Source organism: Varanus komodoensis, unplaced genomic scaffold (genome assembly GCF_004798865.1).
Source record: "Varanus komodoensis strain SLA01 unplaced genomic scaffold, ASM479886v1 scaffold3, whole genome shotgun sequence".
Taxonomy (NCBI): Eukaryota; Metazoa; Chordata; class Lepidosauria; order Squamata; family Varanidae; genus Varanus; species Varanus komodoensis.
In genome coordinates this window covers 15,778,271-15,789,974 of record NW_025335761.1, presented here as the reverse complement: position 1 = coordinate 15,789,974, position 11,704 = coordinate 15,778,271, and the positions used below count along the sequence as shown (strand labels likewise).

Here is an 11,704-nt window from a genome sequence, read left to right as displayed (position 1 = left end):
CAGAAGTCTGGTCTGTATCTAACCATACTGCACATGGCTAAAGAGTTTGATCAGAATTACCTTACACTTTATCAAGTGAATAATCTCAAGCCACCAAGAAACACACTTAAGGTCTCCTCACACGGTTTCTCAGTCTTCAGGAAGAAATATCCTTAAGATATACTTTAGCAGGTGAAAAGAGAAGTAACTGGGTGAAGTCTGCCTGTGTATCATTATTATTGGTTGGCTATTTGGGGGAAAGGCCAATCAGAGTGCAAGTCCTCCAATGGCACTGCTGTAGTGCTGGGTTAAGTCACGAAAGGGCCATCAACCTGGACTTTTGAAGAGCTGGGCTGACAGCTACCCCCAGGTATGCAGGCTACACCTGAATTGCACAGGTCACATCTAAGGCAGTCCCCAGATTACAAATGAGTTCCATTCTTGACAAAACAGAAATTTGTCTTTAAGTCGAATTTGTATGTAAGTCAGATCATGAATATTAGCCCTCCACATTTCTGGGGGTTATGGGTGCAGGGCCCCCATGAAAGTGGAAAAACCACAAATACCTCAACCCCCCAAATGACCAGTGCTGCCTCTTTGAAGCAAGGAAATACTGGAGAAATGTACTTCCCCAGATGGGTGGGGCAAGAAGGCACACTCTGGAGCCCCCCCCCCCCTTTGCTTCCTCCCTCTCTATGGTGATGGTGATTTTCTATAGTAATTTTTTAAAAAAGTAATAGGCTTTATGGCTGTTCTTAAGTATGAGATGTTCATAACTTGGATGTTCATAACTCAGGGACTGCCTGTATTCTGCATTTTTGCATGTTTCCCATGATAAGAGGCTCTAGGGGGAGAAGCACCTGAATTTAGACACTAAGCAAAACTGAACAAGTGCTTGTTGCCACCTAGGAAAAAGAGCTGTGGGGAAACTAATGAGGGGCGTGCTTTTTCCCCTCAGGGCTTCCAATCCACCACTTTACTGAGGCTTCTGTTTCCAGATTCTTTGTGGAAACAAGATTGGATCTTCTGCACACATTGTTTCCCAGGTTTTTCCTTCCCGGTCTTTCGGTATGTTCCATTTCCTACCTCTAGGTGGTGCTCTGGTACAGCAGAATTGCACAAGCAGAATTGCACACAGACTTGATCAACCCTGTTCCTGCTAAAATAGTTGCGAAGGTAAAGAAGGCCAACATCATGTAAAGCACCTGCAAACTGCCATGAGTAGTGCGCATGAGTAGAAAAGCACTGCATGGACTCTAAAGCAGTTATTTCCAACCTGGCGTCTTGCAGATGTGTGTTGGACTACAATCCCCATCCACCCCAGCTGGCTTGAAGACAGCTGCTCCAAGCTCAGGTTTGGGGCTCACTTTGACACTGCAGGATCTCAGTGAAGTGATTTGAAATGGAAGTGGAGTCGGCTGTTGTGACGAGAGGGGATGGCAAAGTGCCCCCCACATTCTGGGCAGAGCTGCTTATTTCCCCCTGGGAACAGCAGCTCAACCACAAGCCTCCACAAGGGACTGCCTCCCATTCGCCATCCATCCTTCCTTGGAAAGAACACAGTGCAGACCGTCAGCCTCCTTCAGCCTCTAGGCACAACCTCCTGGCTCCTGCAGAGTGGGATGATGGCAAGCCAAGTCTGGAACCTCCCTCCTGCTGGGAAAGGCAAGCGTTCACTTCCTGTCGCCTGAAGGAGATGGACCTTGGTGCGATGTCATGATTTGATAGATGGTCTCCCGGAAGTGCTGGTCTTGGCTCAACCTCTTGGCTGCTTGCTTCAACCCTTCTAAGTTCTCAGCTTCCGAGGACATGAAGGATTGCGACTGCCGTACTGAAAACAAGAAGAGCACACAGCACTAACTCCAGAGTGATGCCAAACCCCAGGGCCAGGAAGAGAAGCAAACTGTGGAACTGAACATGGAAGCCCTTCTACCATGGAAGCCTCCATCACGGGGAAAAAGAGGTTAAGCTCTGCAAAGGTGATGTTGAACAGAGACCATATGCAGTGCCAAAGTCTCTGAAGGCCAACCCACCTAACCATGTGGGGCACTCAGGTCCCACCAGAACCTGATCCTCACCTGTGTTGCACACCTGCCATCTCTAAATATACCAATAGACTCAGCAAAGTCACCTTCAGTGTAGACACTGGCTCTGCTTTTAAACACAGTGTGGAGAGCCAGTGTGGTGTAGTGGTTAAGAGCGTGGGACTGGGACTCAGGCGATCTGGGTTCTAGTCCCCACTCAGCCATGGAGCCAACTGGGTGACTTTGGGCCAGTCACAGACTCTCAGCCCAACCTACCTCACAGGGTTGTTGTTGTGGGGATAAGATGGAGGAGGAGATGTAAGCTGCCTTGAGCCCTTTGTAGGAAAAAGGCAGGATATAAATCAAAAAAATAAATAAAACACAGTAGATTTGTGGCTATCATTAAAGGGCAAAAAAATGCTTATGAGTCTATTTTTACTATGCTGGGGGAGTAGTTTTGTCTCAGGCACCAAAATATCTTGGTCTTTTTCTTTTGGATGTTCAATATCTGGTCATCAATCTTTATCAATGGGGGGGAGGGTAAGTGTGGACTAGGTGTAATAAAATGATGGACTATCACCTGTTCCCTTTCATATTTTAAATAAAAATGATTTTATGGCTCTGATTGTGCATCAAACAAGTACAACAGGTTGAGTGGCCGGAGGCATCCTCTTTTGCAAAGTGATGGTACAGATTTTTGTGTGTGCATGTGCATTTGTTTACAAGTGCTGAGCACGGCTGTCAAGGAGGGGAAATTTGAGGGGCATGCGGTCAAAGGGTTGCATAACTTGGAGACAACTTGACAAGAGTGTACGTGTGCACGCACCAGCCTGAGTTCTGTGACTAGTACTAATATTAGGGCAAGTACTAATATTTTATGTGCAGCCTCTTGGGGTTCTCTCCTCAGAGTTTTTTTCTTTGCGGTCCCTAATTGTTGGCTGCACAGCAGAACCCTCCGTGGACCCAGTGGGGCCATCATGTCACTGACAGGAGGTTGGTGCTCCCATCATGCCTTTCTACGTCAAAGTGCTCCAAAGGTACATTGGTAAAAGTCTGTCGTTCTTCCTCTCTTGCTCCAGCTGGACTAGTGGAATCCTTTTGGAAGTTCACAGTGCATCAACCGGGCAGCCAACAAGCACAACCTGGCGTGAGCTTTGTGTGTCCGCCATATAATCTTGTTTTGCATAGACCAAATCTGTGTTGCATCACAAATAACATTCCAGCCCATGATGAAAGCAGATCATTATCATCACCATCACCATGTCAAGATGCAGTCATGTGAATTGACTATGAGCCTGTTTCAGAAAAGAACCAAGGAAATCATGCTGGAGAGCAACTATAGTTTTCTTTTGCTAGATGGAAATAGGAGACACCTTCCTGACATGATCTGAAAGAAAGACAGTACATCCTGATGTTCACTGCTTTGCTACTGAGAGGGTTAAAACAAGCCATGTGCTTTTCCTGTGTAGCTACAAAGCTCTTTCTGTTAAGCCTTCCAATTAATACGCACTAAAGGGAATCTGTGCAGGTGTTGCTGTGCATGGGTGGGCAAGGGGGACCAGAGGGCTGCTCTTGGCTACTGCACCCAAGTGCTGATAGACGGGGACATGGCAAATCCTGTATTTTGCATCCTCGCAACCCCTCACCCCTCACCCCTACAGCATCACGTAGAAATGCTCTGTAAGGTAATGCAAGAAAGTGGCACCTACAGTCATTCCAGGAATTGCTGGATCTCCTGCCGTGAAATCGGCAACTTTTTATCCGGCGCGTAGCAGCCTTGTGGAGGTAGACAGAATTTTTCATTATTACTGGCATCTTGGCTTCTAATTCAGCATTCCGGATGCACTCCTCAAAGAACTCTGCAGGAAGACGACATCCAAGGAAAACATGGTATTGACCTTAAAACAGCTTTCCCCAACCAACCAATGGCCATGCTGGCTGGGGGATGATGGGAGTTATATTCCAACAGATTTGGAGGCGACCTAGCTGGGTGAGGCTGACTTAGATGGATTCAATTCATCCTAATGTAATACTGTGGAGATGTCCAAAATTAGTTTACATGTTACAAAGTAAATTCAGAACCTTTTCAAGGTTTGCTTTTGAGAGATGCTTTTGACAAAGCTGCATCTTTCCTCATTTAGATACATGTGGGGCAGTAACATGCAATATCAAGTTACTACGTTCTGCAGTTTTATCACTGTGCTTTTCTGAAATCTCTAACGATATCCATGAGAAATTGCTGGGAGGGTGGCGCTGTCATCTTCCAGAAAGGTTCCTTCAGGGACTCTGTTCCCTTGACGAACAGCTGCTTATAGATGAAGGGAGCGAGTCTTCTGGAGCTCGTGCAGAGTGTCTGCAGCTGGTGGGTGCATGTGTGAGTGGAAGACTCTGGTTTCTCCAGTCTACAGCGTGGAATGAGTCATAGGTTCCCCTCTCCCATAGCCAGGATGTGGCTGCCTCGCCATACACAGCAAAATAGTGAGTGGGGAGAGAGTGTATTGTACTATTTCATAGCACTCCCCTAACACTAACATAATCCTTACCCTTAGTCCCATCTCAAAAGTCATCTTTGGAGTCCTTCTCTAGACACCCCATTGAATGATGTGAAATGAGAGTGCCTCTTCAGTGGTGGGACCCAAATAGTGGGATATTCACTCTCAAAGAAATTAGCTGGCACTGATGGAGTTGTTTTCTGGTTTTAGAAGAAAATCTTTTTCTTCTCCCAGGCTTTTTAGTCCCAAGAAATGCACAGTGCATTTTACATCATTGTACTGGCTTTTAACTTGCTTTTTACGGTGCTTTTACTTTGCTTTTAATATATGGTTTTAATATTATGTTTTACCATGTTATTGTATTTCAAGGTATTACGTTTTGTTTTGTGAACTGCCCGAAAGCTTTGGCTAGCAGGATGTGTAGAAATGTAAGAAAAGAATGAGAAGGAGAGAGTGAATTAGGAGAACATAAATGTGAATTCCCATAAGCTACCCCAAAACAAGGAGATCTGCCTTGTTGCCCGCTAATTGCTCTCACAGGTTTCTAGGACAGACATTCCCTAGGGCAGTGAAAGAGGCACTTAAATTTTATTTCTCATTTTGTATATGTTTTATTCCTTTACAAGTTTATTTTGCCATCTCAGGTAATCGATGGAGAGTAGGAAGAAAATCCAGAGCTTAACAGAATTCCTGGCTTAGCAGGGCTCACGCCTAGAAATGGTTTGAAATGCCTTATGCGTGTACCTTGGACACATGCAGCACCATGTTTAAAAGATGCAACAACATGGGATAAAGCCTCTCAGCTTGCACAGAGTGCCTCCCACAGAGTGCCTTTTGGTTTTAAATGCCTACACATCCAAGGGAATTGCTACTCAGGGAATTGCTGGACAGGACTCTCTGCATGTCTTTGGACATTGGTATCAATGAGAACTCTCCTCCAATATGGCAGACTAGGTCAGGCTGGGGGTTGTAAGAGATTTTTCCATCTAAAAAAAGGTCTAATCCTTAATGACACCTAGTTAGGCCATCATTTCTGACATCCACACATGCTGGCATCAAAACCACCTGTTTACTGGAGTTTATTTAGTACATTTGTAATTGCCCAGCAGCTGACACTCTGATGGCAATGCACAACAATTAAAAACATTAAACAAAATGTGATAAAATACAACACAGAAATACTAAACTTCATTACAAAAATGAAAAACAAATCAAAATTTTGATCTGTATTTCAATTGCTTGAGGTAAATAGCCAGAGCAGTGTGCTCAGTACCCCCGAGGGTCCTGCAGACTCATCCGATGGGTGTTCCAAGGTCTTGACTGGCCAGGTCACCTTTCCCCAACCTTACACCTTCCAGATGTCTTGGACTACAACTCCCATAATCTCATACCAGCACGGCTATTTCACAATCCAGCACCTTTCTGGATGTGTTGAACTACAATTTCCAGCACCTGCACCCGTGTTGGGGAAGGCTGGGCTAGGCTTTCAGTTCGGTTGTTAATCTTTATTTCAAGACAGCAGCAGCATAGCTGGAGTTGGCCCACCAGCATCAGGGAAAGGTCAGATTGCTTACTTCTCAGATTGCTGACATCAGCTTTCATTTTTTCCTCTTTCTCTTTGTTTCTATGCTTGCAATTCAGGCCTTGCTCCAGGCTCTGCAGGGCTTCTTCGGCTTCTTGCAAACGCTTCTCCAGGTCCATGCGCACCTTTACTTCTGCCTGAACAGGAAGGAAGGAAACAAGGAAGCCTGAAATTGCTGTCTTTTAATTGAGGATTCCTTCATTTTTGCTTTCAAGCTACCTTACAGGGCAACTAGTGGAGAGATGGAATTTTTAAACGGATATTGCTAAACACTGCTCACTTGTTATCTGTAATGTTGGCACAATTGGAATGGCACATAATTACACTACATTTATAATATATTATGTAGTCAATATTCTGCCTGCAATTCTTGAAACCCAGGGCCAATGTTAGCGGCTCCCTCCCACACCAAAGACCTCTCTGCCTGAGCCTCTGAACACAGTGCTTTTCTGAGGCTTCTCCACTTTCTTTACAGAAGAATTAGAAGAACCTTCCCATGAGGGGTTTGTTTCCTGGGGTTTTCCTCTCTGCCTTTCTGTATGTTCTGTTACACAACTCTAGATGGTGATGTGGAACTACAAAAATGCACAGGCCTCTGTGGCAAATAATGATGCCACCTAGGAAAACACCAGGCTTTCCTCACTCAGTAAACGACCCCCTGCAAAGATGGCTGGAAAACTTGGGGGAGGGCTTGGAGGATGACCGCATCATGGAAAGAACCTGCAGACATAGTGAGAGAGAGATCGGGGCACACGATAAATGCCCTGTGCAGAACAGGCCTGAGTCTATGTTCTCACTGTTTTGCATCATGACATAGTTCCAGTTGCTTGCTTGGCAACCAAGGAGCAAGTAGGCAGGAACACCGGCTGTTCTTGCTTCCCACCCTCAGCATTACCTCAACTAGAAAAAGGCAGGTGACAAGCACGCTGCAGAGAACCCTTGTTGGTGGACCCTTGCCGGGGTGGAGATACTCTGCAGGTGCCAAACCCTTGAACCTGGAAGTGTGCAGGAATGCAGTTTTGGGAAGTGAGGAAAGATGACCATCCTTCATAATGTTTGTAGGCTGACCGAAGGTATCCAGCTCTCCTGATGCACCTTTTCCTGTTCACATCACTTCTATCATGAAGCACTTTCTTTGTGTTAGTAGGAATGATTATATAATTATTCAATAATAAAAAATAGAATATATATTTTAGCTGGGGAGGGACAGAAGAGAGAGGGAGGGCGAGATTGCCTAACAAGAAAACAGTGCTTTTTTTGTAAAAAAATAAAAATGTGTCGGAACTCACTCCCTGCAGTAAGCACACACCAATCCCAAGCAGCTATCTCTCACTATCAGATAGCAGCTGGCAGACAGAATAGCAGCCTGCAGGCACTATGTTAATGATGTTTGCTGCTGATCTGCTACCCTGTTCAAAATCATTGAAAAATCACTAAAATCCATTGAAAAAAAGGTGCCGGAACGCTGTTTTGTCATGCGTTCTATTACAAAAAAAGCCCTGGAAGCAAAGGAAAAAACTAAGTTGATATCAGAAACCAAGCAAGTTCACATCAGCACGTTCTCAGCACCTTGAGGTCTCTCTCGGCCTGCTGCTTCTCAGCTGCCAGCTCAGACAGGGAGTTCTGTAAGGCTTGTGACTGGGAAGAATAGAATTCCCGCTCCTTCTCTAGAGCTTGGGAGCGTTCTTCATTCTCTTTCATTCTGAAAAGAACCACAGGAAAACAGTTGGGCCCTTGTCCCAGAGCTCCCTACAGTGTCATCTCCCTCGCACCTGGAGGGTTGTCAGGCGGCAAACTGAAGACTGACTCTGTAGCCATAGCCGTCAGATTGCCTCCTCTCGCCCATTCCTCCCGTATCTTCCCCCACCGATGGCAAAGATGCAGAATCCTCACTGCAAGTGACGGAAGGGCTGAGGAAGGAAGAAGGGAACGGGCAGAAGGAGCTACGATGGCAGCATCTCCAGTTTCTGTGTGATATGTAAAGGTGAAGTGTCCACCTGCCCAGGTGGGCTACAAGTCCTTCTCTTCCCCTCTAACCTTTTCTCTGCCAGGAGCTTCTCTTCCAGCAGCTGGTGCATCTTCTCCTCGATCTGGTGCAAGCTGCTGTGCAGGCCCCCAGTGGCATCATCAGGCTGCTCGCTGGGGCTGGTCAGAGTCTGCAACTGACTCGCTTTCTCCTCTAGCATTTCCAGAGTTCGCTGTTTTTCCAGGGAAAGGTCCTTGGAGCCCACACAGACATGCCGATTAGCAGGTGCATTTCTCCCCTTCCTCCCCTCCCATGTCCCATCCTTGGACTGGTTACCCTTCAAAACATTTCAGGCAAACTTTTTATCCACTCCGTGGTGACATCTAAAGTTGTCACATGTTTTCTTTGGAGGACTCCTGTGCCTTTTACTGCCATGGAGGGTGAGAAATGCTCGCAGACAGAAAACCCTGCAGGCACTTCTCACCCTCCATGGCAGTAAAAAGTACCAAAATAATAAATGGAAACACTAACCATTGGTTGCCTTTTCAAGAAATCCCAGATCACCCTCCTGAGGCAGACAATGCCCTTTAACCTAATGGTAGGGCTGGTTCCAAATAAAGTGAGATGGTGCAGAAACTGGGAGGATTCACTACCCCTTTCCCTCCAACATTCAATTTAGTGGGAAAGCTGTGTCTGCATGTGGGGGTATATTAACAATCCCCACTGATTCCTCACCCCCAACTAATTTTAGTCGAACAATAATCCTTCTTGCAGCTTTCCAAACAGCAGTTAAGTGGCCCCTCAGAAAAAGTAATGGCCTCTTTTTACTGTTAAAATAACACACATACTGTGGTAGACACATGAATTATGATAATGTCTCATCTTGTTTGACCACGATATAAATTAGGGTTGCCAAAGTTCTCTTTCTTCTATTAGCACCTCTAGAGCTAGAACAACTGTGTAAAGGACATAAATTCAGCAGGCAAACCTTTTCCCAATGTGGAGTCAGTGATGGGAAAAGCTTTGATGGTCTTAAGCCATTAAGGGCAACAGAGCACTGCTAGAAAAAAAGTCAGCCATGTTCAGAATACCCTGATTTGCAGTCCCAAATATAATAAATCCCATTGTACTGCCAAGGGTAGGACTCTTTTAAACCATCTTCATGGCACCCACTGCCATATACAATGAAGCTGGGTGTTAAGAAGAAAAATCAGGTGCCAGTCAGACTTCTGCAGACTTAGCCCCATTATAGTATAAGTGTTCATTCGTCACACTAACAGCAAGCTCATCTTCCACGCGTCAATCCATATATAGCCAAAACAGCTCCGTCCACACACAAGAGAGGAGCATCACTTAGCTCAGGTCTGCAGTGGTACTCGTATTTTAAAAAAGAGAAGAAAAAGCAAACAAGACCCTGTGGGGGCGGGCGGGGGGAGAACTTCCAAAGGCAGCCTAAGCAGGACCGAGAATGCTGAGCCACCACTGGAGCGCTGGCTGGCAGTGGCTGGGAAGGATGGAAAACTGGGATGGGGGGACAGAATGGCCTGCCGAGGAAGAAGTCATGGTAGGCCGGCATGTGGAACACTCCAAATTTTGCTGCCGGCCTCACTTGTTTTTCAGTCATTCCCAAGTAAATGTCATTATGAGATCTGAAAGGCTGTCATCACACACTTACTTCCAGTGTCTTCTGCAACGTTTCTGTCAAATTTCGGAGGCCTTTCTTTTCCGCCTCCACTCCTTTGAGGGACTGAGCAGTCATTTCCAGCTCCCTGTGGAACAACCATGTAAATGCCACCAATGAAAGACTATTGAGTCCAACCCCTTACATGTGTAATTGTATTAGGCATTAAAGTGGCTGCCTTTTTCCTGGCAGGTCGCCAGGCTTGTAACATGCACATGACATTTAGAAACCCAACCAGTGGCACCTCTGCCTTTCCATGTTAACCAAAGCTTCAGCTGCTAAATCCTATGCGAGTTCAGACAAATAAAAGGTCTGCAGCTCCTGGCACAGCCCAGCCAGCATGGGAGCTGTAGATTCCTAAAGATCTGGAGCACCGCCAATGTGCCAAGCATGGAAATTACATTAGTGCACTTTGCTTCATGATAAAAATTGGGATGCAGAACCTCAGGCCAAACCTTGTCTTCTGGTGCTCCCCAGGTGGCCAGGCCCCCTTCCCTAGTCCCAACCCTTCCCCTAGTTCTAACAGGCTGAAATGCCTTTCCTAAACGTTAGTTGCTGGTAGTAAGAGCTTTAGGTGCAATCCTATGGCCTCCTGACATGGTGTGTGGGGCACCACAGGATTATTTCGAGCCCTCCTTCCAGGCTTCTGGAATCTCAGAGGTGGGACTCCCACAGCTAAACCCCTGCCCTGTCCCTACATAGAAACATAGAAACAGAGTGAGTCAGAAGGGGTCTCCCGGGCCATCTAGTCTGACCTCCGGCACCAGCCGGCTCCGCTCACAACATGCCCACCATGTGGACGTCCAGCCTATCCTTGAACACCCACACCGATGGGGCCTCAACGACCTCTCGTGGAAGCCCATTCCACACCTTCGGGGTCCTGACTGTCAGGAAGTGCTTCCTGGCATCCAAATGGAACCTTGGCTCCCTGAGCTTTGCTCCCTTGGAGTGTGTCCTGCCTTCCTCTGCAGGGGAGAACAGGTCTCTACCCATCTCCATGTGACATCCCCTCGCATACCTGTATGTCACCAACATATCCCCTCTGAGTCTCCTCTTCTCCAGGCTGAAGAGACCCAGTTCCCTCAGTCTCGCCTCATACGGCATCCCCTGCAAACAGGCCACCAACCTTGTGGCCCTGTGCTGCACTGACTCTAACCTGGCTCTATCCTTCCTGTAATGAGGGGCCCAGAACTGAGCACAATACTCCAGTTGCAGGTGCTCCAGAGTCATACAGAGTGGTAGTAATACCTCTCTCGATCTAGAAGCCACGCTTCTGGCTAAGCAACCAAGGGACAGAACGGCACCACCTACCTCTCCATGGATGCAAGCAGGCCTTGGAGAAGATGAAAAAGGGTCTGCTCGTGGTCAACGAGGGAGCAAGGCTGGGACTAATGACTTGCACCAATTCCTATCAGTGCCCCAGCCTCTTTCCCCACCTGACCACTGGTGTGAAATGTAGACCATCATATGTAACTGGACTGAAATGCCCATCATCTCCTGTTGCAGTTTAACACATCTGCAGAGGAAGGCTGCTCAAAAGCTGCAACATTGGAGGTCCATGGCTTTCAGGTCCTGTAGGTGGACTTCCTAGCTGCATCTGGCAGCAGAGACAACTATGCTAGACAGCTATGTACAGTCTAGCATAGTTGTCCTTACCTGTTTTAAGCATCTGTATGTTGCCTTACTCCCTCATGGATCACTGCCTTGTCATGGCGAAGGGGCTTGCGTAGCTCAATGAAGCTATGAGCTATGCTGTGCAGGGTCACCCAAGATGGACAGGTCATAGCAGAGAGCTCTGACAAAACATGATCCACTGGAGAAGGAAATGGCAACCCACTCCAGTATCTTTGCCATGAAAACCCCATGGACAGTACCAAAAGGCAAAAAGATATGACACCGGAAGATGAGTCCCTCAGGTTGGAAGGTGTCCAATATGCTACTAGTACTAGCCCTCTGCTCTTCCCCAGTAGCATATTGGAC

At 46.8% G+C, this 11,704-nt stretch overlaps 1 protein-coding gene across 1 annotated transcript in view; it reads right to left on the bottom strand.

Moving 5' to 3' along the window:
• Positions 1–1,294: 1,294 nt before the first annotated feature.
• The window catches only part of PLEKHD1 (pleckstrin homology and coiled-coil domain containing D1), a 37,012-nt gene continuing 26,602 nt past the window's right edge, over positions 1,295–11,704 (bottom strand). The window contains exons 8-13 of the mRNA XM_044436657.1: positions 9,719–9,812; positions 8,115–8,296; positions 7,647–7,779; positions 6,070–6,214; positions 3,713–3,862; positions 1,295–1,810 (exon numbers count right to left, since the gene is read on the bottom strand). Coding sequence (XP_044292592.1) covers positions 1,653–1,810; positions 3,713–3,862; positions 6,070–6,214; positions 7,647–7,779; positions 8,115–8,296; positions 9,719–9,812 — 862 coding nt within the window. The 3' untranslated portion in view covers positions 1,295–1,652. The remainder of the gene's footprint in view (positions 1,811–3,712; positions 3,863–6,069; positions 6,215–7,646; positions 7,780–8,114; positions 8,297–9,718; positions 9,813–11,704) is intronic.